The sequence below is a fragment of the Podarcis erhardii genome (genome assembly GCF_964252035.2).
Source record: "Podarcis erhardii genome assembly, chromosome: 13".
Lineage (NCBI taxonomy): Eukaryota > Metazoa > Chordata > Lepidosauria > Squamata > Lacertidae > Podarcis > Podarcis erhardii.
This window is the reverse complement of record NC_138502.1, coordinates 25,241,154-25,267,685: the sequence shown is the minus strand read 5'-3', so window position 1 is coordinate 25,267,685 and position 26,532 is coordinate 25,241,154. Positions and strand designations below refer to the sequence as shown.

The window sequence follows — 26,532 nt, the reverse complement described above, 5'->3', positions numbered from 1 at the left end:
GGCACCCAGGACCATATAACACCGGTCTTAAAGCATCTACATTGGCTCCAAGCATGTTTCCAAACACAATTCAAAGTGTTGGTGCTGACCTTTAAAGCCATAAATGGTTTTGGCCCTGCAAACCTGAAGGAGTGTCTCTACCCCCATTGTTCAGTCTGGAGAGATGGCAAAAAGTCTGAATCTGCAACTGTATACAAACTTGTCTGAGAATAAGCCTCATTGCACTCCTTCCTTTGAGGCAGACACACAAAATGAATTCCTACCTCATTATATAGAATCCCAAGCTTGCCAAGGCCTTTCTTCACCTCTTCCTTTCTAGCAGCAGTAGCTGCTTTTTCACCCTCTGAGAGAGCTTTAGAAATACGGACCTTTACTTTGCCAAAAAGTACGAAACAGATCTAACAGAAAAGCAGGATATATGAATCATATGAATATTTATATCTCCTGGCTGTGATGTGGTACAATTGATATTTAGCCATCTGCAAGCCACTGTGCTACACCTCACTCATGAATGGTAGGCTCTATTTGTAGCTCCTGGATAAGTGGTTTTCTAAGTAACACCATCATAACCTCTCTAGAGTTGCAGTTATCATTCCGTGGCTGAAACAAAATTGACTGTTTCTTTTGAGAAATAGACATGTCAAGGAGGCCCTATACAGAACTATCAGAAAAGCTATCAGTTTGGGTCAGCAACTTCTGCTATTTCCTTCTGAAAATTGGGCTATTTCTCTCACATAGCCCACCATGCACCTTATAAATTAGGTCTGGTCTTCAGGTGCAGTGGACAATGCGATTCCATTGAAAATTCAGAAGTAAGATTCAACTAAAGGTCCAATTTGCATTTTTACATGAAATGAGGGTGGGTATCATCTTCTCCTTTGCCCCAGGATGTAAAATGTCTTGGGTCACCCCTACCTGCCCCTGAAAAATGATTGATATTCTATGCCACCATATTTAAGGAAAACTAATAGTTCCAAGAAAGTATGGAGGAGCTATTTTGCCCATGCTGATTTTTAAGTCATTCCATGTCTTCAGAATGTGGCAAGCCAAAGATCTTAGAAAATGAGCCAACAAACTATAGCATTCCTCCCAAACACACCCACACCAGCAAAATTGGGATAACTGCAACAGCTGATGCTTTCAATTAGTTAAATCCGCCAGCCTTGCAAATAGAAAGCCTGGAGCAGCAGCTGTAAGGCAAATATTGAAGGGATCGTATTACTTCTAAACACATTCCCTCCCACTCTCCTGAGTCATTCAGTACTGGCCAGTAGCAGAGTCCGGGTAGAACTGTGGAATGCTGAATCTCGTGCAGGAAGTCAGCTTAATGTGAAGAAAAGAGGAACACCGCAGGCTCAGTGCCTGCCAGAAATTTAAAACCCTGACACTTAGAGGAAGCCCTTCGGCTACGCCATCATTTGAGTGTAAAAGAACTGAACCGACCTTGAAGAAATAGGGAAGAGAAGATGGCAAGTAATGCAACTGGGAAGGTAAGCTATACCTCTGAGAATTAGCAGTGCACCTGTCACTGTGACAGCCATCGTGGTACCCTCAAAATGTTGTTGAACTCCCATCAACCCCAGCCAGCATAGCCCATGAGCAGGGATGTGGGTAGTTGTTGTCTGTGAGTCCATTTTATTTGTTAATAGCCGTCACAAATATATAGTCTGTTAGGTCTTAGCATAAGTGGTTGCCAGAACAATGTTGTTTACTGAAATTTTGTCTTCATCAGTTGGACTGCTAAAGCAAACATAGAAAAAAAAAATGTAGTATATTTCTCATCAACTGCCAACACCAAAAATGGTGTTTGGAAAGTCCCACATTTGTCACCCCTAACTACCAGTTGACACCTCTATACATTTCTACAGAAATTCTGTTCAAATTGTGTGGAGGGGCTGGGGAAGCTGTAGCCCCACCCCCCATGTTATTGGTCTATATCTCCTGTTATCCCAGACTATTGGCTATGCTGGCTAAGAGTGATGAGAGCTGGGCATATAGCAACACCGAGCGGGTATATTATAGTAGACTCAGCCAAGGGTTGGTGTGCACCTTCATTTGCTACTGTTGCCACATGGCAAAGTAGATATTTGAATGGAAGCATCTCACACCTCCCAAATAAGGAACAGTGTGGTGTGAAATAACCCAGTGTGGATATCACTATACAGAGCTGGGGAACACAGCCACAGATGTCATTGCATCAAATTAAGATACTAGCTTTCTTGGCTGAAGGTCAACACATGGTAAGTATCAAGTGCTCTGCTTTGTACGTGTTGGCATGTGACTGTAAGTGTTCTGTTGAATCTGTTTTGTATTTTTTTGGCAGGGAGAAGCTAAGGTCCGTATTTCTAAAGCACTCTCAGAGGGTGAAAAAGCAGCTACAGCTGCCAGGAAGGAAGAGGTGAAGAAAGGCCTTGGCAAGCTTGGGATTCCATATAATGAGGTAGGAATTCATTTTGTGTGTCTGCCTCAAAGGAAGGAGTTCACTGGGGCTTATTCTCAGACAAGTTTGTATATGGTTGCAGCTTCAGACTTTTTGCAATCTCTATCTGGTATTAAACTGTAAATACATTATCAGGTAAAGCATCGGATATTGGAAACACTAAATGCCATTGACTGTTACCTGCCAAATACAGTCGTACCTCCATTTACGTATCCCTCTGGGATTCCGTTCTGCTTAATTCAAGAACACAACACGTCTTCTCCACTGCAGACACAGCCATTTTGCCTGATTAGTCGCATGAGCCAGTGTGGTGTAGTGGGTAAGAGCGGTAGTCTCGTAATCTGGGGAACCGGGTTCACATCTCCGCTGCTTCACGTGCAGCTGCTGGGTGACCTTGGGCTAGTCACACTTCTTTGAAGTCTCTCAGCCCCACTCACCTCACAGAGTGTTTGTTGTGGGGGAGGAAGGGAAAGGAGAATGTTAAGCCACTTTGAGACTCCTTAAAGGGAGTGAAAGGCGGGATATCAAATCCAAACTCTTCTTCTTCTTCTTCAAGACACATGCACTATCGCCTACGTCACTTCCCTCAGTAGCAGAACACAAACTTTACGAGTACATCTACCTCACAGTTCACAGTTGCGGTCAGTGTCATCGCCTGTTACTATTTTACAGCATCTGGAAACTGTATACCGTATTTTTTGCATCATAACACTCACTTTTTTCCTCCTAGAAAGTAAGGGGAAATGTCTGTGCGTGTTATGGAGGAAATGCCTACGGGTGGCATGCCTACGGATTTTCCTCCTCTAAAAACTACGTGCGTGTTATGGTTGGGTGCGTGTTATAGAGCGAAAAATTATGATTCATTATGAATCACCCTGTATTTAATTCAAAGACATCAAAGTTGATGTCAAACAATATCTAACCTACAGAGGTTACTTACTGAGTATATCTGCATTCCTTCCATTAGGACCAAATCCCAAATATTGCTGTCCTGGGATCAGGTGGAGCTGTGCGGGCTGTGATTGCTCTCTATGGGACACTAGTGGAGCTGAAGAAATACAACCTCTTGGACTGTGTGATGTACTTGGGCGGGGTGTCAGGTTCTACCTGGTAAGTGCAGAGTGGTAGAGGGGAGAGCAAATTCAGGACTTAAGAAGGTAGAATTATTTGCCTTGCTAGCTAGTTCAGATGAAGTTAGAAGCCATCTTGGCAAGTAAGTGTTACATTTATAAATACATAAATATGCTTTGCCTCACCTTTCACAGCCCAGTGCCCTGCAGTTATTTTGAACTACAACTCCCGACAGCTCCAGCTACTCCAATACTACTACTACTACTACTATTACTAATACCTCAGCCACTCCGGACGGCTCCAAACAGAATTAAAAAGTGATAAAATATCACACATTAAAAACTTCCCTAAATAGGGCTGCCTTCAGATGTCTTCTAAAAGTCAGATAGTATTTCCTTGACATCTGATGGGAGGGCGTTCCAGAGGGTGGGCACCACTACCGAGAAGGCCCTCTGCCTTTTGGTAGCTTTTGGTAAATGATATGGTTGTTTAAGGTTTAAGAATTCATCTCTCTCTCTCTCTCTCTCTCTCTCTCTCTCTCTCTCTCTCTCTCTCTCCCCCCCTCTCTTTTGCATAATGCTAGAATCCAGGATCATCCAATGTGGGGAGATTCAGGATAGATAAAAAGAAGTGCTTCTTAATACTGCACATAGTATGGAATTCTCTGCCAGAAGGTGCAGTCGCTACCACCACTCTGAGTGGCTTTTAAACAGATTCATGGAGAATAAGCTTATTAGTAGCTTCTGTTCATGATGGCTAAACACTATTTCCAGTATCAAAGATCCAAAGTCTCTGAATAACAGTTGCCGAGGATCCAGGGTGGAGTAGGGAGTTGCTATTGCAACATGTCCTATACATGGGCTTCCTGTAGACATCTGAATGGCCAGAGTAAGAACAAGATGCTGTTCTGCTATGGCCTGGGGAGGTTTGGCAATACCAGTGTTGCAGGAAGAAGTGAACCTTACACAGTGACTGACAGAAGCTAATGTGCCAACAAGCTGGTTTTACCACATGACAACAGCGTTCTCATTACCCGGTTCTACAGATTCCTTCAAAATAAATTCCTAATGAGGGTCACATCTGAAATCCTTCCATTTTTTCCAACATAAATGTTCTATTTCATTAAAAGGTGCATTTCAGCCTTTTTACTTCTAAACCACCTCTAAATGGCTCGTGCCCAGGTAATAACACCTTAAAGAAAAGCACAACCAAGAGAGATAGACAAGTTTAGCATCCAGCAGGAACCCAGTTTACGGAGAAATAAGCTATTGAAATAGGACAGCTTCCAAACCAGAATCATCAGTTAGGAGAACTACCCAGAAGGCAATAAATCATTAGCTCATAGGATGCATACATGAAAGGAGAGGTCAGGGAGCTAAAACTGTCTTGCTTTACTTTACCTTCTTCTGTCCATCAAAAAGTCATTAACATACCATTCTTATATCTTTCCAAGTTTTGGGGAAGATCGAGGAGACACTAACTTAAACTTCCTGACCATCTGTGCCCTTGAACTACACAGTCATTCAGGGATAGATAAGCAAGAGATACAGTGATTCAGTAGTTTACACAATGTAGAAAGACAGAAAGAGAGACTGTTACAAAACACAGGGATACAAGAATTAAACCACACATTGATACATAATTCTATACAGTGGTACCTCGAGTTACAAACCCCTCAGGTTACAAACGCTTCAGGTTACAAACTCCACTAACCTGGAAGAGTTACCTTGAGTTGAGAATTTTACCTCAGGATGAGAACAGAAATGATGTGCCAGCGGTGCAACAGCAGCAAGAGGCCCCATTAGCGAAAGCACGCCTCTATTTAAGAACAGTTTCAGGTTAAAAACGGACCCCCAGAACGAATTCAATTCATAACTAGAGGTACCACTGTATAGAGAATAAATGCAATTACTATGGGATAGATACAAGAAGCAGCTAAAACAGAATCCTTGTGTCAAAATTTATGTATTAAAGATAATGTGCCAACAAGCTGGTTTTACCATGTGACAACAGCGTTCTCATGGCTCAGTCATATGAATACATTCAGTGCTGGATTTATGTATAAGCTAAATAAGCTATAACTTAGGGCCCCACTCTCTTGGGGGGCCCCAAAAAATTAAAGGAAAAAAATTACAATTACTTTGATAGGCCTCATCATGGGACTGAAACTGCCTTGGTCGCACTGGTTGATGATCTCTGGCGGGCTAGGGACAAAGGTGAGAGCTGTTTCCTAGTTCGGCTGGATCTCTCAGCGGCATTTGATACCATCGACCATAACATCCTTCTGGACTGTCTTGAGGGGCTGGGAGCTGGGGGCACTGTCATACAGTGGTTCCGCTCCTTCCTCCTGGGCCGTGTTCAGAAAGTGGTGGTGGGGGATGAGTGTTCAGACCCCTGGGCTCTCACTTGTGGGGTGCCTCAGGGTTCTGTCCTCTCCCCCATGCTTTTCAACATTTACATGCAGCCGCTGGGAGAGATCATCAGGAGGTTTGGGCTGGGTGTTCATCAGTATGCGGATGATACCCAGCTCTACCTCTCTTTTAAATCAGAACCAGTGAAGGCGGTGAAGGTCCTGTGTGAGTGTCTGGAGGTGGCTGGAGGATGGATGGCGGCTAACAGATTGAGGTTGAATCCTGACAAGACAGAAGTACTGTTTTTGGGGGACAGGAGGCGGGCAGGTGTGGAGGATTCCCTGGTCCTGAATGGGGTAACTGTGCCCCTGAAGGACCAGGTGCGCAGCCTGGGAGTCATTTTGGACTCACAGCTGTCCATGGAGGCACAGGTCAAATCTGTGTCCAGGGCAGCTGTTTACCAGCTCCATCTGGTACGTAGGCTGAGACCCTATCTGCCTGCGGACTGTCTTGCCAGAGTGGTGCATGCTCTGGTTATCTCCTGCTTGGACTACTGCAATGCACTCTACGTGGGGCTACCTTTGAAGGTGACTCGGAAACTACAACTAATCCAGAATGCGGCAGCTAGACTGGTGACTGGGGGCGGCCGCCGAGACCATATAACACCGGTCTTGAAAGACCTGCATTGGCTCCCAGTACGTTTCTGAGCACAATTCAAAGTGTTTGTGCTGACCTTTAAAGCCCTAAATGGCCTTGGTCCAGTATACCTGAAGGAGCGTTTCCCCCCCCCCATCATTCTGCCCGGACGCTGAGGTCCAGCGCCGAGGGCCTTCTGGCGGTTCCCTCATTGCGAGAAGCAAAGCTACAGGGAACCATGCAAGAGGGCCTTCTCGGAAATAGCGCCCACCCTGTGGAACGCCCTTCCAGCAGATGTCAAAGTGATAAACAACCACCTGACATTCAGAAGACATCTTAAGGCAGCCCTGTTCAGGGAAGTTTTTAATGTGTGATATTTTACTGTATTTTTGGTTTCTATGGAAGCCGCCCAGAGTGGCTGGGGAGGCCCAGCCAGATGGGCGGGGTATAAATAAATTATTATTATTATTATTATTATTATTATTATTATTATTATTATTTATAAAATACATATTTCGGTTTGTGCAAATGGCTTTAGATACCTATTAGGTCCATAAATTACCATATAGCATAAATTCAACACAAAAAACAGTGACAATTTGTTGTTGACAAAGGACAGCTGGACATATAAAGGGCCCCATTACCTTCAGTAGCTTAGCGCCTCATCAAACCTGAATCCGGCCCTGAATACACTCCAAATGACTAGCACAGAAATCCTTCGCATGTTTTCCAACGTAAATGTTCTGCTTCATTAAAAGGTGCATTTCAGCTCTCTACAAACATGAAGACTGGGCAGCAAAAATAGAAGCCTTAGAAAAAAGTCAGTGTGAAACCCTTGTCAAAGGCCAGTGGGAATTTCAGAAGGCAATGAAAGCTGTGATTGGGGCTGCGGAAGATGAATGTTACTCTTTGACTGATTTCTGGTCCTATTTCCTTGTGCATAAACTACTAAACGAGGTGAGTGGAGAACTGTAACACACACACACACACACACACACACACGTTCTTCTACAAGGGTGGGAAATCACATTTCCATTGCCACATACCAAAGATGGGCAGGACCAGGGCTGTCTTAAGCATATGCAAAGATCCGCCCGGCGCCCCCAGGTGCCTAGTCCCAGGCGTGCAGGAGGGCAGAGCCGGTCGGCTGCCTCAGCATCTTGCTGGCTCTGTCGCCCCCGAACTTGCGGCGCAGAGCCGCCCGCAGCAGAAGAGCCCCCTGTGGCGTTCCAACTGATGGGCGGGCTCTTCCTCGGACTCAACTCTCGGGCCCCAGACTCTCGGCCTGGCGCCCCTGAGAGCCTGGTGCCTGGGTGCCCTGCACCCCTAGTGCCTATGGGCAAGAAGGCCCTGGGCAGGACCAAAGCCAAAACTAGGTGAAGCAACAGATATGAGAGGCTCTATTACAGTTCAGGGTCACATCCCAGTATGGCAAAAGCACTTGGGCGGGGCTGTTGAGGGGTGTGGCCTGTAGAAAGACCAGGTACCTAGGAAGGACTGAAGGGATATGTGTATATGTTATTATTAGTAGTATTAGTATATTATTTCACCCATGTGGGTAGAAGTGCTTTGAGGCTGTGTTATACATAGCATTCTTGGAAGACCAGGGTTGAAGCTACCTTTAAGGAGGGCCAAGAGTAGTTTGGAAGCCATTTAGGTATCAAATTAATTTAATTTAACCAAATGCCTGCATTTCAGCTTGATGAGTCTGAACTACCTGTGCACAGGGGAGCTTGTGAGAATGGGAAAAATCCTTACCCGATCTATAATGCTGTGGACAAGCAAACCTATGAGCAACAACATGCAGGTAATTATATCTATTCAGACATACATATTGTGTCTAAGAAAATCAAAACAGGCAGATAGCCATTTGTTGGAGGTGATAGCAGTCGCGTCCTGCATTGAGCAGGGGCTTGAACAAGATGACCTCCAAACTCCCATTCAGCTCTGTTTCTATAACTAAGTTTTGCAAAGGAAGAGAAAACTGGTGAATGGAATCCAGGCATGCAATTAATTAATTTTAATTAACATCCAGCCCACTTCCAGTATTTGGAGCAGACAATAATATTTCCCTCACAGTGTTAAAATCCCCAGAGTTTTCTGCGAAGAGGGACTGAATATTAAACCACTCTGAGAATTGTAGCTCTGTGAAGAGAATGGAGGTCTCTTAAATCTCAGCACCATTGACAGTCTATAGTTCCCATGATTCTTGGGGGAAGCCATGACTTTTAAAAGTGGTATGATACTGCTTTAAATGTATAGTGCAGATAAGGCCATAACTATCTACTCCACACCCAAATATTGGCTCTGCAAATACAGTGGTATCCCGGGTTAAGTACTTAATTTGTTCTGGAGGTCTGTTCTTAACCTGAAACTGTTCTTAACCTGAAGCACCACTTTAGCTAATGGGGCCTCCTGCTGCTGCCGCGCCGCCGGAGCACGATTTCTGTTCTTATCCTGAAGCAAAGTTCTTAACGTGAAGCACTATTTCTGGATTAGCAGAGTCTGTAACCTGAAGCGTATGTAACCCGAGGTACCACTGTAGCCAGATGTATCAGGACAGAAAACAGTTTTACTTAATTGCTGAGTGTTAAAATGGCTAATGCTGAAACCCTCACTCGGATTCCCCAGGAGCAAGGAAGGTCCACTGATTTCAACAGGTTTTACTTCTGAGTAGACATGGTTGGAATTATGCTGTAAGCTGTCATTCTGCCTCTTCATGATGTAAATGTTAAAGTAGCACATCTCTTCCTATTTCACCATTTAGATGTGAGAAGTCTTTACTCACCACCCTGAGGGAAGTTACTAATCTTACTGAAATTTGTTTCAACTTCTTTCAAAATCCCAACAGATGTTTCTCTTGTTGCTGTAAGGGAGATGTTGGTGGCAGGTTTGCTCATATTTCCCCTGGGCATCCAGCCCTTCTCATATCTTTTCCTCCAATCTTTTGTTTGTTTTCCAGGCACCTGGTTCGAATTCACCCCACATGAAGCTGGGGTTCCTGGCCTGGGAGCATATGTAGATATGAAGCACTTTGGGAGCATATTTGAAAATGGGCAACTGACAGAAGAAAAGAAGAAAAGAGATATCTGCTATTTGCAAGGTACCTGACCTCCTTCAGCATCTTAAGAGCATGCCATTCTCAGAATGCCAAATTCCAAGCAAAGTAACAGATTCTGTGTTCTCATGCCCAATGAATAGGAATGTAGAGGAGGCTCCTGAATGTCTAGATCAAACAAATAAGCTATGTACCAGCCACTCCTTCGTCAGATGTGTGTGATAACTACAGATGGAGGATGAATCTTGAAATATATTCGGAGTCTTATGTTGATTTCATGCTCTTTATTTCAGCTCATGTCAAACAGGGAGTGAGTCTTCCCCAAAATCTCTGCCTATGTATACATTATTTACACAATGGATCCCGTTTGATTGGCTGATTCAACTCCCCTCCTGGAGCCTGATTGGGCTGCTGCCTTCTAGGATCCTACTTGCCTATTGTTCTAGGATCCAAGCTCAGTACATAACAAATCTGTTCAGTTTTCCTGCTAATGTGAACCTAACAAATTTGTACTTCATGAAACAAAACACACCTCTCCTTTGGAACTGGCTGCTTTCCAATTTTTGTGACACAGTTCCCCAACTAAACAATGCATACAAAAGTACATGCACTAATGAAATGTGAACACAAGCATACGCTTAGTAGACAAAATTGTGTTTTAAAATTGGGTATGGTAGGACAAATGTGCATGAGAATGCATACAAATATTCTTGCAACCCCCCCTTTTTTTTTTAAAAAAAATAAACATTTATTAAGAGACCAGAAGCCTTCTTATTGGGCATTATGACAATAAACATCCCAAAAGAAAGCAAAAGAGTATTTCTATATGCAACAACAGCTGGTAGAGTGTTAATTGCCAAATATTGGAAAGGGGATTCAATACCAACTAAGGAAGAATGGCAAATGAAATTGTGTAAATATGTAGATCTAGCCAAAATGACACAAGCAATAAGAAATCACTCAAATGTAAGGTTTAGAAAAAGAATGGGATTGTTTTAAAAATTAAGTGTAAACATGGTTCCCAAATTAAAACTCGGATGTGCCTAGATTAAATTTCACAAAATAAATAGATAGCTGGATAAGATATCCTACATAAAGAGAGGGTTGAAAGAATACTAGAACACAGTACAAAGGAAAATGAAATAAAGAGAGATGATGAAGCTGTAAAGAGGTAGGGGGAAGTCAAATATTGTATTATGGAAATGAACAAGTTTAGAAGAGTAAATGCACATAAATGAAGAAGAAAAGATGATGTATATCTGTAAATTTTAAAATGCAACAACAGCAGCAGCAGCAACAACAGCAACTGCAAAAATGGGCAAACTGAGCTTAACATTGGAAAAATGGGAAATTTTGAGAAAACAAATTTAGCAGATTTGTCTATCCCTAGTGAGGATGGGTTACAGCAGAAAGCCCTGGTGCTAACAACCCATACAAAAATGGGCTCTTTGTCTGTGATTACATTCATAACCTTCCCTTTCTGTGCTGATATTATGTCATAAAAAAATAAAATATTAACTTTGTCGTTACTTTTACTGCCACCAGGTGAAACATATGATTGTTAATGCCACAGCTTTCTTATTTTTAGGTTTATGGGGAAGTGCCCTTGGAAGTGAACAAGAACTCTATAGGACTATAATAGGTATTGCTCTTTTATCTTCTTTTTTTAAATATGCATGGGCTCTGTGTGCACTCTGAATTATAAAGTGGATTGAGGTTTGGGTATTTTGGAAGGTTTCCTGCATGAAAACCTGTGGGTGCATCTGCATACAATTTTGCAGGTTTAATTCACTCTGGAGGTGAGCTGGTGCCTGCATATTTCGTTCACTTTGGCCAAAGAAGAAGAAGGGAATCTGGGGACACTAGCCCTTTGCAGTGATTCAAAGCTTCACTTAGTATTAGAACTGGTGAATGCAGTATCTTTAAACCTGTATCTTGTCTCTAGGACAAACAAAGTCTCTAGGTGAACAAAGGCTGATGAGTGATTATGGTATTGTTGAAAGGAGGCGCCATATTTTGTAAAAATGAAAATCGAAAATTCGAAGTCTGAACAATGTATTGGTTGTCCCCTCCCTTTTTGCAACCTGAATATTGCCAGCTATTTTACTACTTGTTGCATTTGGGAAAGATGGTTTTTCATACTGTTCAGAGGCAGTTTGGCTCTGTATACCAGTTGTTGAGAACCATGAGCGGGGAGTGTGCTCTTGCAAGCAGATATCCCAAGCCAACATTTAGACATTAGGTTGGTTGGCCGATGTGAGAACAGGATGCTGGATCAGAAGACCCTTTGACTCTTCTCATTGTGTGTGAACATGCACATTTCTTTTTCAAGATTCTTTGCTGAATTATCTAAAACAAAAGAGATCAGGAGACTCTTCCTCAGCTTCAACAAACTTAGGTAAGATGTTGCAACCAACATTAATATCCTGGTCTCCCTTGTACTTGGATTTGATTTCAAGTTCAGTTGTGTGTGTTAATGTCTATAACTCATAGTGTTGCAATTTTCCTGGTTTTTGTTTGTGCTTTTCTCATGTGTGTGCTTGCGTAAGACTGTGTTGCTATCCACCCATATGCAGAGAGTGTTACAAGGTGCACAAGTACTAAGGTAAAGGTAAGGACACGGGTGGCACTGTGGTCTAAACCACTGAGCCTCTTGGGTTTGCCGATCGGAAGGTTGGCGGTTCCAGTTCTCACGACGGGGTGAGCTCCCATTTCTCTGTCCTAGCTCCAGCTCCCAGTTCAAAAGCATGCCAGTGCAGGTCGATAAATAGGTACTGCAGGAAGGTAAGCAGCGTTTCCGTGTGCTCTGGATTACGTCATGGTGTTCTGTTGCACCAGAAGCAGTCTAGTCATGCTGGCCACATGACCCGGAAAGCTGTCTGTGGACAGATGTTGGCTCCCTTGGCCTAAAAGCGAGATGAGTGCTGCAACCCCATAGTTGCCTTTGACTGGCCTTAACTGTCCAGATGTCCTTTACCTTTACAAGTACTACATTAGTGGTGTCTAAATTCCCTGACAGAGGACAAGGATCCTGAGATCATTATTAGTGTAGCTAAATTCTGTGCATTTGCCATTAAACTTAGGGAACAAGCTGTGCTATCACAATGATTAAGGCCTTAAATGATAATTTTAGGTTATATGTTAGCGACTAAGTTTTAATTTCTATATTTTTTAACTGTTGCTATATCTGTAGTGTCCCTGTTATACCTAATTGCAAATTCAAATGTATTCCTATCGTGTTTTATATCTTCCTTGATATTGTATGTGGGCTGGAACTGGTCTGTGACCGGAATAATACATTCAATTCACTACATTAGTGTCTATTCCATCAAGGATGAAACAAAAGAATGGCAAAGCTTGTGGTGCCCCCAGGGCATTTTTTGGGAGGAAAAACAGGCAGAAGGGGCAATATCAGTTTTGCCCACCAGAAATAAATTGTTTAAATACTCTACCAAAGTGATGGGAAACCTGTGGCTGTTTTGATGTTATTAGGCCTTCAATTCCCACCAGCCCCAGATAGCACGGCCAATGACAAGGGATGATGCGAGTTGTAGCACAATAATATCTGGAGGGTACCATGTTGATCACTAGAATATGTGCCTAAGGGTTTCAACAGGCTGAGTTCAATATTTCTCAGGTTGAATTCAGTTATTGCCATCATCAGCCTCCAAACTTGGTGAAGTATTGCTGGGACAACCGTGAAGCATTTCCCATGCCCCTCCACCTAACCATGGGATCAGAAAAGGTCTAATGTTCAAGAAATATATTCCTGACTAAACATCAGGAAGAACTTTCTGATGGTAAAAGCTGTTTGATGTTCAAATGGACTCCCTCAGGAAGTGGTGGACTCTCCTTCATTGGAGGTATTAAGCAGAGATTGAATGGCCATCTGCCATGGATGCTTTAGCTGCGATTCCTGCATGGACTACCATATATAGGTTGAATGATATGGCCCTTGGGGTCCCTTCCAACTCTACAATTCTATGATTCTATAGAAGTATTTTGTATTATATGAGTATTCTTCTGCTTTATGGTACAATCCTATACATGTCTGCTCATAAGTAAATCACACTAATTTTGATGGGCTTTACATACATACAGAGCCTAGGACTTGCTGATCAAAAGGTCGGCGGTTCGAATCCCTGCAACAGGGTGCGCTCCCGTTGCTCGGTTCCTGCTCCTGCCAACCTAGCAGTTCGAAAGCACGTCAAAGTGCAAGTAGATAAATAGGTACCGCTCCGGCGGGAAGGTAAACGGCATTTCCGTGTGCTGCTCTGGTTCACCAGAAGCGGCTTAGTCATGCTGGCCACATGACCCAGAAGCTGTACGCCAGCTCCCTTGGCCAGTAAAGCGAGATGAGCGCCGCAGCCCCAGAGTCGGTCACGGCTGGACCTAATGGTCAGGGATCCCTTTACCTTTACATACATACATCATTTTATTTGTACCCCACTTTTCCAAAGTATAAACCATGCGCAAGGTAGCTTACGACATGAAAAAGGTGTGTGAGTGGCAGCCTTTCCACAATGCACAACCACCCCATGTGAAGCAATAGTATGTTTTCAGCTAACAGCATGAATCAAGCAGTACACAAATAGATTTTAGTCTAGAATGTCCCACTTCCTCCCAACGTCTAGCTATACTATTTGTTGTTTGTGCCCTTAGGCCTTACTCAAAGTCTGTTTTGGGGTGCAATCAATGAGTCGTTTTCTTCTAGATCAGGCATCCCCAAACTTGGCCCTCCAGGTGTTTTGGGACTACAACTCCCGTCATCCCTAGCTAACAGGACCAGTGGTCAGGGATGATGTAGTCCCCAAAACACCTGGAGGGCCAAGTTTGGGGATGCCTGTTCTAGACACAGAAGTTGAGAGGCGGTGGAGGAGGAGTAACTTTACCAGCAGGTGGCAGCAGAGAGGCTTCAGTGGCTCTGCAGCTCTAAGCTAATGGGCATCGTTAAACCAGATCTAAATCAGATGCCAAAATAATTTAGTCAGTCTTAAGAGACTATGCACCTACACTTGGAGGTAGAGTGGAGTTGCATATGCTGTTCTGCCTCGAGCAGCAATATGTCTTAAGCCAGGCTTGAGTATTTGTAATTCTCTTTTGTATGCTCTTTTATTGCCAAGATCAAGATGACCAGAAACTTAAGACACTCTATGAGGGTTATCAGTCCATTCTAGAGCTTCACCTCTGTGAAACATCAGATGGAAGGACAGCAGATAAGCATTTTGACCACCTCCGCAACATTTTGAAAAGTAAGTGAACGTCAGAAAAAATCCAAAATCTTGCTGCAAATTAAGATGAGTTTGTTTAATATATTATATTTGTTATGCCTAATAAAGCTTTGGTGAAGTAAAAGTCTTTCATGTACCCTTAACTATTGCTCATTTTTCTTTTCCTGTTTTAACACTCCATGTCATTTTGTCTGCAAAAATAGACCATAGTTCCAGCAGAAGCTATGAACTGCTTAGAGAGATCTGCAAGACCTGGTTTTCTGCTAATGCGGAAACAAGAAAGAAAGACTGTATGAGACTGTGTCAAGCACTGGACCTGGATTTTGGAGGCAAGTGTAATAGCAACCGTACGTTGCCTTTGAGCAGCTGTTCTTCCCGAAAGTCTCCTCAAAGATTGGTAGTTTGAGTCCTCAAAGATTGAGTTTGGTAGTACAATGTAATCTGGAAGAGTGTCTCTCTTTATTCTTCATCTTTTTATGCCCAAGTGTTAGACCTCTTCCTTCCCCATTTTTTCTTCTTTTCAAACTTATCCACAATAACAGTGCATGTCATGGGGTTCAAAAAAATCTGCTACTCTTTGGACCTTGGAAATCCATTTTACCACTAAAGAGTTGTAATGAGTGAAAAGATTTGCTTTTTTTTATTATTAGAGTTTTTAAATACAAATGCACCAATAATAAACAATCTTACTTCTATCACAACGTAGTTTCATCACTTCTTTGGACTCCCTCACGTCTCCCGCTCCCATTTACATCGTTAAAAGATTTTTCCAAGCAAATTATCAACTTGTTTACGATCTTATATCCACTCATTCAAGTATAATCTAACAATTCTCCATAAAATTTATGTTTTCTTTAATCTCACTTATCATCAAATTCAAAATCTAATTTAGTGGTGGCCAATTTTTTATAATCTAGCATCCTTGTTAACATTCAACCAAATTACAATGTTTTTGTAAATACATCTTAAATTTCTTCCAGTCTTCCTCAATCCTCTCTTCTCCCAGGTCTCGGATTCTGCCAGTCATCTCGGCTAGTTGCATGTAGTCCATCAGCTGCATCTGCCACTCTTCCAGTGTGGGTAGATCTTGAGTTTTCCAGTTTTTTGCGATGAGTATCCTTGCTGCCGTTGTTGCATACATAAAAAATGTTCGGTCCTTCTTTAGCACCTTCTGGCCGACAATACCCAAAAGGAAGGCCTCTGGTTTCTTAGTGAAGGTATACTTAAATACCTTTTTCAGCTCATTATATATCATTTCCCAGAAAGCCTTCATCTTAGGGCATGTCTACCAGAGGTGAAAGAATGTTCCTTCATTTTCTTTACATTTCCAACATTTATTATCAGACGAATGGTATATTTTGGCAAGTTTAACTGGGGTCATGTACCATCTATATATCATTTTCATTACATTTTCCTTCAGAGCATTACATGCAGTGAAGTTCAGCCCAGTGGTCCATAACCTTTCCCAGTCCTCGAACATAATGTTATGCCCAATGTCCTGTGCCCACTTTATCATAGCCGATTTAACCATTTCGTCTTGTGTGTTCCATTTTAACAGCAAGTTATACATTCTAGATAGTACCTTAGTCTTTGGTTCTAACAATTCTGTTTCTAACTTCGATTTCTCCACCTGGAACCCTAACTTTTTGTCAAGTGAAAAGATTTGCAATGGAGAGAACTGAACGTGGTGCCCTCCATAAGTTTTTAGATTCCAGTTGTTGTTAGCCTGAGCCAGGATGGCTAATGGTCAGGGCATGATGGGAGTTGTGGTCCATAACATCTGGAGGGCACTATGTTGGCTATCCCTGCTATAGAACCAAATGATCTGGGGAGCTCTAATCTCAGACAGAGTCTGGGATGACAACTTGACTGTTTTAAGATAGATTCATTCCATGTTCAGTCAACCAGTCAGTCATTTTATTTGGATACTGCCTTTCCAAATTAAAAAAAATGGTGAAATTATTTTCCCCCATTCCTGACTCTGAATATTATTCCCTTTTAGGTTTTGCCAGTGATTCCCTCCGTGTTTTACATGATGTGGTGAGAAAGACGTATTTATGCCTTTTGAACTGGACATGGGGAAGCACTAATAACTTCCTGTACCACTGCTGTAAGCATATGTTGCATTGATATTATTATTTTATTTTTATATATATGGATACCACTGTTCTGAATATTATGTTCTTGGGCTGCAGCAAAATCTCTCTCTCCCCCCACCCAAATATGGCTACCCAGGAAGATACAGCTTGTGGTAACATATAGCTGCTTCCTGGAGCATTTCCTGATAATATTCCTTCCTTCCTTCCTTCCTTCCTTCCTTCCTTCCTTCCTTCCTTCCTTCCTTTCTATTATAGGATCAGTAACTAGGTACTTAACTATAATTATCTGAACCAGCCAAGGCCTTGGCACTTACATGTAGTACAGCCCACCAGCCACTTATTCACACCTACCACTTTTTGCCTGAATTCCCAGAGTTGTGAGCCCATAGCTTCATGAATGTCATGGAATAACCTGGTTATGATGCAGAGTGTGATATCTGTATCATAGATAAAAACAGCTCATTGCACACATTGCTCATGGCCTTCAAGGAAACCGCTGGCAAAGGGTTATGGTTTGAGAAGTTGCCCACTCATTGCATCTGCGTAGGAGGTACCTTTACTATAGATGAGTGGACTTGATTTGGGATGCCGATGGCAGGTTAGTAGGACTTGTGCACTTGGCTCAGCTCTCAAATCCTTTACATGGGCTCAATCCACTTACACCTTTCATCAGCCTGTAGACATTTCTCATGCAGAAATATGACAAACTGAAGACTGGGGTGGGGTGAGGGACTGAAATTGACAGATTTGCCCATATATAAGCAGTAGTAGTATTGGTATGGCTTCTTAATAACTAACTTAATAACTACGGTACCTAGGCAGCAGGTTGATATTGATTCCAAAAGCTTTGTATCGATGCTCTGTTTCACTTCATATGTCTAGCGGATGTTGAATGTCCTGACTTGACAAGCAAACAGGTTGTCTCTCTGATTGATGCTGGCCTGGCGATAAATGCTGCTTACCCATCCGTACTTCAGTCTGAGAGGAAAGTGAAGTTGATCCTATCCTTTGACTTCAGTGCCGGAGATCCTTTTCTGGTAAATTCATTTAATTTACATGGGCAATCAAACATGGCTAAAATTCTGGTCAAAGGATAATTCTGTTAGGATTCATTAAAAAAATATTACATAAGCTTTGGTATCCATGTTTTAGGTTTAAATAAAATAAATTTAGATAGGAGAGTGGGATGTTGGTAGTCATCTTCAAATATCTGAAGGGCTGTTACATGGAAGATGGAGGAAGCTTGTATGCTATTGCTCCAGAGGTAGGACTTGAACCATTGGATTCAAATTACATGAAAAAGATTCCAACAAAACATTAGGCATAACTTTATCATGGTAAGAGCCATTCCACAGCAGAATGGACTACTTCAGAAGATGGACTCCCCTTCATTGGAAGCTTTTAAACAGAGGTTGGATGGCTGTCTGTCAGGGGTTCTTTAGCTGCTGTGCCTGTATTGCAGGAGCTTAGACCTCATAACCATTGGGGATCTCTTCCATCTCTTCAATTCTTTGATTCTAATATGTTGTTATCTAAAACTCCCTTCTGAAGATTCCTTACCAGTATCTACCATGGCATTACTCCTTTTCACGCCACTCTGTGATATCAGAAGTGCCCTCCCATCAGATGTCAATGAGATATAGGTAAAGGGACCCCTGACCATTAGGTCCAGTCGTGACTGACTCTGGGGTTGCGGCGCTCATCTCGCTTTATTGGATGAGGGAGCCGGTGTACAGCTTCCAGGTCCTGTGGCCAGTATGACTAAGCCACTTCTGGCGAACCAGAGCAGCGCACGGAAATGCCGTTTACCTTCCTGCCGGAGTGGTACCTATTTATCTACTTGCACTTTGACATGCTTTTGAACTGCTAGGTTGGCAGGAGCAGGGACCGAGCAACGGAAGCTCACCCCGTCACGGGGATTTGAACCGCCAACCTTCTGATCGGCAAGTCCTAGGCTCTATGGTTTAACCCACAGCACCACCCACGACCCTTCAAGGAGATATAGAACTGCACAATTTTAGAAGACATCTGAAGGCAGCCCTGTACAGGGATGTTTTTAATGTTTGACATTTCATTACATTTTTATATGTGTTGGAAGCCACCCAGAGTGGCTGTGGAAACCCAGCCAGATGGGTGGGGTAAAAGTGCCCTGGGACTTCCTAAAGCAGCTTAGGTGGGAGTCTAACTGTATCACTTCCCATGTCATGATGGTAATGTCTGAAGGGTCCCTATTGCTATCCAGGAAGTAGCCATGAGTATTCTTTTCAGTCAGCTGCTATTTACCCAAGTGGATATGGTAATTAACTACAGACTTCCTCCTTCGGTTCAGACCATTAAGAAAGCCATTAAATACTGTGAGGAACATGGAATCCCATTTCCCAAGATAGATGAGAAAGAGCTGCAGGACACGGATGATTTGAAGGATTGCTATATTTTCAGAGGAGATGCAGAATGTGTCCCAACTGTCATGCACTGTCCACTGTTCAACAAAGTCAACTGTTCAGGTAATGTGTGGATGAGATCCATTTGGTAAGTGTGCAGTTGATCAGATAGTGGAGTTAAAAAATTACCAAGACAAAATAATTGGATACATCATTTTACTTCTAGTGCTGAATTCCTTCCTTATGCTTAAACTGAACCAATCTCCCTGTAGTTCTTACTTCCTTTTGCTAGCAAGGTTTTTACAGTTCCAACATTTGAATTTCCCATACCATCTTCCTTTCTCCAGTTTCATACAACTCTTTGACCCACCAAGCAGATTTAATTTCATTTGGCTCAGCAAAACTCCAATTTTTATTAGTGATGATGGGGAGCAAATTCAGAATTAGAATATGAACACTTCCTAGGATCACTGGAAAAAGAAGAAGTCTTTCATCCTCTTTTTCAGTAGGACGGATGAGTCATGCTCAGTGTTGTAATTTTTCCCTACAGTTAATGGAATGTATTTTCAATTCCTTATAATTCATTAATACACAGCAACTCTCATTTTCAGATAAAATTCATGAATACAGAGAACAGTTTTCTACATTCAAGATGAGCTATTCAAAGGAGGAGATTGAAAAGTTGCTCACTGCAGCAAAGCAAAATGTAGCAAATGTTCACGAAAAGATCTTGGAAGAGATCAAGAATGTTGTAGGTCCTCCTTCATAAATGGCTTAAGTAAAGTTTTTTCCTCTTCAACATTTGCTTGACAACAAAGTTCACATAACAAGGATTTTTCCTCTGCTAGAGTTCTAACTTTTGTCAGCATCATTGTTATTATCGGCTCAATTTGTATCCACTATTCTAAAAGTATCTGATCAGTATATATATTACTGATCAATAAAAACATAGCATATATCAATGGCCTCATTTGGACACAATGCTGAAGTTTGACTTGAAATTAAATTAACAAACGTTGGGATTTATTGCAGTTATGAGGGGACCCAATATTGAACTAACTTCAGTTTCTTATTTCTGGAACTACAAACTATGGTTAGTATCTATACAGTGGTACCTCTGGTTATGAACTTAATCCATTCCAGAGGTCCATTTGTAACCAGAAACCACTCGTAACATGAGGTGTGCTTCCGCTAATGGTGCCTCCCGCTTCTGCCACGCCGCTGAAGTGCGATTTCCGCTCACATCCTGGGGCAAAGTTCACAACAAGGGGCATCTACTTCCAAGTTAGCGGAGCGCGTAACCAAAAGAATTTGTAAGGGGGGTGGTTCGCAACATGAGGTACCACTGTAGTTCAGCGGAAGAATAAAATCTCAAATTGCCATTTACGATCCATCTGTGGTCAGGGAATGGAAATCAATCAAATAAAATTGGCATCCACTGTTGTCTTTATGTCCTCAAATGATGTGTAATGAAATACCTTTTAAAAATTGTTTTGATGTATCCTTTCATTTCATGTGATATAAGTTACATGAGTTACATAGTTACATGAAATAGTGACTGTGAGATGAGTAAATGAGTAAATGAGTAACTGAACCGCAGCGAGATGGAAACACAGACTGTGATGAATACAGGTCGGAATGAAAATTACTGCCTTCTTACATCTCTAGTTGGCAATGAAGGACTGGCAGTAGTAGACAGATACATTTGGACCAAAGGCTATACCTGAGTCTCACTCAGATATATAATACCACATGTGCTCTATTCACACATTACTCATGTGTAGGGCTTTGCTGTGTTGAAGGAGAAGCAGGACCATGCTTTTAGCCTTGCCTTTACATCAGTACTGCAAGAACCATGTGCAGTGTGTGGTTGAGCTTTCTCTGTGATGTGTGAATACCTGCTCATGACTCCCACATGACTGGGAGACCTGCACAACTGGTTGCCCTGACTGGGGGGAATATTCATGTGCAGATCCTTGCACATGGAAGTTTGCTGCTGATAACTACAAATAGCAAGCTTTTATTGCAGAAAGGGGTAGTCATGTCATGGAGGAGGCTAAAAGTGTGGCCTTGCTCCTCCATCAATGTGGCAAATTCTACACAGGAAGTAGAAGACACTTCCGGGTCACGTGGCCAGCATGACAAGCTGCATCTGGCGAGCCAGCGCAGCACACGGAAACGCCGTTTACCTTCCCACTAGTAAGCGGTCCCTATTTATCTACTTGCACCCGGGGGTGCTTTCGAACTGCTAGGTTGGCAGGCGCTGGGACCGAGCAACGGGAGCACACCCCGCCGCGGGGATTCAAACCACTGACCTGACGATCGGCAAGTCCTAGGCGCTGAGGTTTTACCCACAGCGCCACCCTTTAATAAGGACTTTGCTATTCATGTATACCATGACATACCCTCACCTCCCCCCATGAACTCAGGCTATCCATTGCCATTCAAAAGTTATGGACAAAGTTTGCAAGCAAATATGCTCCTCATAACTCAAACATGCACCCATCCAGCATGTGACCAAGTTAGACAAAGAAGACTTGTGGTTACAGATTTTTTTTCTTGTCACACTCTTAATTAAGCACCAGTACTATAGCAAAAAGCAAGCATTTTTAAACAAATTTGCCGAATGTTTAATGGGGAAAGAAAGAGCAAAAAATGTGAAGAATCTTAGTTACGTTGTGGAACATATCAACATCAATTCATCCACAAACAAATGACATGCTGATTAAGTAAAGAAGAAAACAAAGTTCTTTGATGCACAAGTTAAACACTATCAAACACAGAACACATTTGCCTCACCCTGCATGAATGCACAGAATCTTTCCTCAGAGCAATGCATTGTGGAACAAGAAACTGCAGACATGTTGCAATCCTTTTGTCAACGTTCCCAAACAACTCCCTCTGTTTCCCCATTTGCACACAAGCCTACTCCCATCAGAGCAGGGCATACCTCCTAACCTCTGCAGCCCAAGCATGTGGATGAAATTTTGGAACAGCAGTTATTTGTTTATTATTTCATGAAATTCATATACCACTTGATTGAAAAAGAAAATACCTCAAAGTTGTTTACAAAATAAAACATAAAACCATATTTAAAGCAATTTACTTCCATGAGAATGTGTGATGATTGCATCTGTATATATTTGGTATGTAACTTCAAGTCAGAATTTAAAGAGCTGCATTGGTATGTTCAGAATTCAGAAGGGTGTTTTTAAAAAGGAAGTCCTGCCCAAGAATTGATCGGGGATGTGTGGCCTGGGCAAGTTCAATTATAAACTTATAGGAGTCAGATTTCTCAAAGCTAACCTAATTCCTATTGAAATACTAACCTAATTCCTATTGATTTCAATGGGACTAGATTGTGGGCGGCCAAACTGAAGTTGCTGGACTCCCATCATCCCTGACCATTTCTGGCTGAGATTGATGGGAATTGGAGTCCAGAAACATCTGGAAGTCCAGGCTTCTCACACCTACACAATAAACAGATATTCTGGCTCTAATGTATTCAAGTCTAATGTATTCTCCTGATCCATCCCATTATTTCTGGTCAACCATACTTAAGACCTTGCAGAAAATCACTCTTTTATGGCACACAGATTTGGCTGATGTTCTCTTTGTTTCCTTTTAAACACTGAATAGTAGTTTATATTATTTTATTGGGTATTTAAATTGTGGATTTTAATATCTGATTGTTGTTTTTTATGATGTTTTTACCAACTACTACTTCTAAACTCCATTGTTCTTTTGATTATCTGCTTTTATTATGATAAATTGCATTACACACAGAGAGAAACACAAGCACACACATATTTAGTGTGTTTCTAGTGTAGGTTACCTTAGGAAAGCTTTTGAAGAGTAGCATCCAAGAGTCTGAGATAAATATGCATATCATGGCTTCATGTAATGTGTTTTGCTAAGCACCTATCTCAGAGGTGTTTCTGCATAGACTAGGGGTGGCCAATAAGGTGCCATCCATCGTCCCTGATCATTGGCCATTCTGGCTGAGGGCTAAATTGTATTCAAAAACATCTGGAGAGCACTAGGTTGGCTACCCCTGGTTTGAACAAATCATCTCCTAAAAGTGGTGTGTGTGTCGCAGAGAGTAGCCCTGCCAGGAACCACAGGGGCAAAACCCTTCGAAATACATTTTTGCAGGTTCCTGTGACAAATCATGCATCAACAGAACAGTTAAATCTTTGTAAACACAGAGCTGTTTGTCTCTCTGACATCTACTTTTGCTGAATCGTTCATTCAGATCCACTTTTTGTTAACCCCTTAGGCTTTCAGTTATGCCATTTATTTTAAGCCACACCAGCCTTGGTATCTATTTAGTATGGCAACTTAACATTAATTTGCATTGACAGACACACAATCCACATACAAAAGCTGTCTGGGTTGGCAGTTGAAGCTTATCTCAACAGCAATGGAATAGCATGGTTCACTGGGTGGGTATCAGGAACAGGTCAGCAATAACGGTATTAGTGAAGTTAACTCCCTTTATTCAAAGAAAGCTCAAAACAGCTCAGGAGACTAGGCCTAGTGAGCGGAGCAATTCTTCCCAGCAGATCTTTCCTGAATTAGGCAGTTGTGAGGAGTGAAAGTCCCCTGGTTCCTTCCGAATCAGTCTGAGGTTCCTTCAACTTGCTTATCATTGCTCTGCCCTCTTCATACCTCTTCATGTACTAGAAGACCAGGGAGGAGGGTAGCTGCCCATCACAGGATGGGGAGACAGCCTGGCTTCCTCACTAGCCTAATTCACTGCTGCCTCTTGTCCCCCCTCCTCTCAATCCTCCTCTTCTGCCTTTGGTTCTTGACTGCTCTCTGCCACAGACTCTTCCTGCCCACTAAATCCTGTTACCTCCTCAGCTGCCAACACCTCCTTTTCCCAGTGTGCTTAATCTTCTCCATCTGACCACATCATCGTCCCACCACCAATCTGAACCTTCTTCATTTGGGGTGAAGAATCCCTTGTGGGGTTCTCCAACTAGTGCCTCCCATCACTCCTCTGCATCTAGCCAGCCCATTACAATGGTCAGGTCTGTCTTAAGTATATCAGGCACCATGGTGCAAAGATCCCTCTGTCCCCCCCCCCGTTTCCCAGAGTTGCCAAAAAGTCGGGAAAAACGGTTGAGGGGGTATGCGAAAGATCCCTGTGCGGGAGAAAATCTTGGAGAGGGGGAGGTGGTTTAACGCAATAGCCCAATAGCCAAACTCCTAAGGAGGCAACGGGTGGGTTTCCCTTCTCCCACTCCCTTGCCGACACACTAACCGCACTCCTTGCACCCCTCAGCTGATCTCCGATAGTTTTAAAGCTGCAGACGAGCGACATGACTGTAGAATAGACCAAGGCTTCCACGAGGTTCCACTCAGCTGAACCAACCGCAAAATACCTAAGACAAAAACACAAGACAGAAGTGAGAAGCAACAACCGCGTTGCGAAATTCCCCAACTGATCGGCAGCAAAGAGGGAGCTCCTCTGCCGCGCTTGCCCTAAATGTGGCAAGCCACACACCCCGAGCCAGCCGATTGGCTGGCCAGGGGGATGACGTGGCAGAGGATTCCCTAGATCACGCAGGGCTGGAAGCCCGCAACACCACCTCCTCCCAAGGTCGGAAGTGGATTTGCCAACCTTTTTACGGTTCTGCTGGCAGCTTTGCAGAGCTGAAGGAGGTGGGCAGCGGCTGGAGGGCAGCTCCTTCGGCAGGGAAGAGGTGGAGGCTCCAGGCATGGCACTGCTTCAGCGAGGTAGGCGAGGGCGGCAAGCTGATGCCGCGCCCAGCCTCCGCCTCTTCCCTGCTGCCCGTGTCACAGTGGCCATGGCAGGCAGAGGCTCTGGGTGTGGTGCTGCTTCAGTGCGGCATGGCGGAGGCGGGTGAGGACAGCGAGCTGATGCTGGGAGGTGCCACATCCAGCCTCTGCCTCTTCCCTGGCACCCTTCAGAACTTGGTGCCCTGGCGCACCGCGCCACTTGCCTCTATGGGCAAGACGCCCCTGACAATGGTCTACCACAACTGAGGGCAGCAGGGTAGTTTAGGGTGCACAAAGCAGGTCACAAGACACACACAGGTCTATCCTTCATCAGCTTACCTCCCCACTGCCCCCTGCACCTCAACATTTGCCACCTAAGGTAGCAGGAAGCCTCCTGCTGTCTAATCAATGGAAGGGCCAGTTCTACTTTACTCCTGCCTCTGCTCCCTGTCACTTATCTGGTTAATATCCACCCTATTACCCAATGACCATGAAGTTTACATTTGGAAACCTCCAATTCTTGTGAGGCTGAATAAGCCCATTGTACAAAGCTAAGGGGCACATTCATTACCTCAAGCCTACTGATACGTGAACCTCAGAAGGTTGTTCATAAGATAATGTGGACCTTGAGCTAAAAAGGTTCCTCAATTCTATTCTACCAAGTTAATAAACAATGTAGCAACCCAAGACATATGCCTTTCTTTTGTATTTTTTTCAGGGGGAAAGTCTGTATTTATCCACCAGGAAGGGTTGAATTGATTGTGGGGTGGGCATTTTTTGGCATAGCTGAAAAAAACTCTGGTTTCTGTAAAACCTCTCCCATAGCAAAAATATATGCTCATAGCATTACAGCGGCATATATACTTGACACCAGTGCACAACAGGAGCGGTGATTAATTGCCTTGGTAGAGTTTACCCCGTGATTGCCCTTGTGACAGGGACTTAACTTTTTCTTGCCAACTTTTGTGTCCCCGCCCTCTATTAAATTTCCTTGGTTTTAAGCCCTCCAGGAGACACAAGTGATAGAATCTTCTGTGGGTGGTTGAAGTTTTCTGTGGCTGGGTAAGTTACATTTCAACTTGCTCTTTCTCTTGTCTCCACTCTCCACAGTTAGCTGTCCTTTCTAGTTCTGACCCAACCTTCCATACCTCTGTAAAGTAGTACCCCCCTTTTTAAGAAGATTCAGAATATCAGTGTTTCTACAGCTCCACCTCCCAACGTTTTATGTTGGAATTTGTATTGGTGAAATAAGGAATCCTGCACACCCTCTGAAAGAAGTTAATATTTAGCAAAGTCTGGGGATATTCTCCTGGTGATAGAGAGGTTCTGGGGTGAGGCTGCCACAAATTAAACTCTCTGCTCCCAACTCCTCCATCATATAAATCTGTACCTTGAACCCTAGACTATTCTTCAGACAGCATGCCAAGCCAAATTGGGATCTCTGCACCAGCAGAAGTTTTTGAACAGTGCATTAAGCCATCTAGTTGTAAGATTTGAAAGCCAAGAATAGCAGAAAT

The 26,532-nt window shown here is 43.0% G+C and overlaps 2 protein-coding genes across 2 annotated transcripts in view; one reads left to right on the top strand and one right to left on the bottom strand.

Annotated features, from left to right (window-relative positions):
* LOC309327038 (olfactory receptor 5AP2-like) overlaps positions 1–26,532 on the bottom strand; it is a gene marked incomplete at its 3' end in the record, with an annotated part of 234,818 nt that overhangs the window by 11,846 nt on the left and 196,440 nt on the right. The gene's annotated exons all lie outside the window — the stretch shown is intronic.
* LOC309327455 (cytosolic phospholipase A2 gamma-like) lies at positions 1,255–20,757 on the top strand. Its single transcript, XM_081836747.1, has 14 exons — positions 1,255–1,490; positions 2,324–2,440; positions 3,408–3,550; positions 7,257–7,455; positions 8,197–8,305; positions 9,461–9,601; positions 11,145–11,198; positions 11,889–11,954; positions 14,680–14,808; positions 14,991–15,116; positions 16,790–16,897; positions 17,769–17,923; positions 19,216–19,390; positions 19,879–20,757. The coding sequence occupies exons 1-14, from the start codon at positions 1,467–1,469 to the stop codon at positions 20,034–20,036; spliced, it is 1,704 nt and encodes a 567-aa protein (XP_081692873.1). The 5' UTR covers positions 1,255–1,466; the 3' UTR covers positions 20,037–20,757.

What these genes read in the sequence shown, in the direction of transcription:
- LOC309327455 (XM_081836747.1), top strand. Translation starts at nt 1,467, where the DNA reads ATGGCAAGTAATGCAACTGGGAAG. An exon ending in TTGGGATTCCATATAATGAG is followed by an intron (nt 2,441 to 3,407) that starts GTAGGAATTCAT and finishes TCCTTCCATTAG; the next exon opens with GACCAAATCCCAAATATTGC. An exon ending in CTCAGCTTCAACAAACTTAG is followed by an intron (nt 11,955 to 14,679) that starts GTAAGATGTTGC and finishes TTTATTGCCAAG; the next exon opens with ATCAAGATGACCAGAAACTT.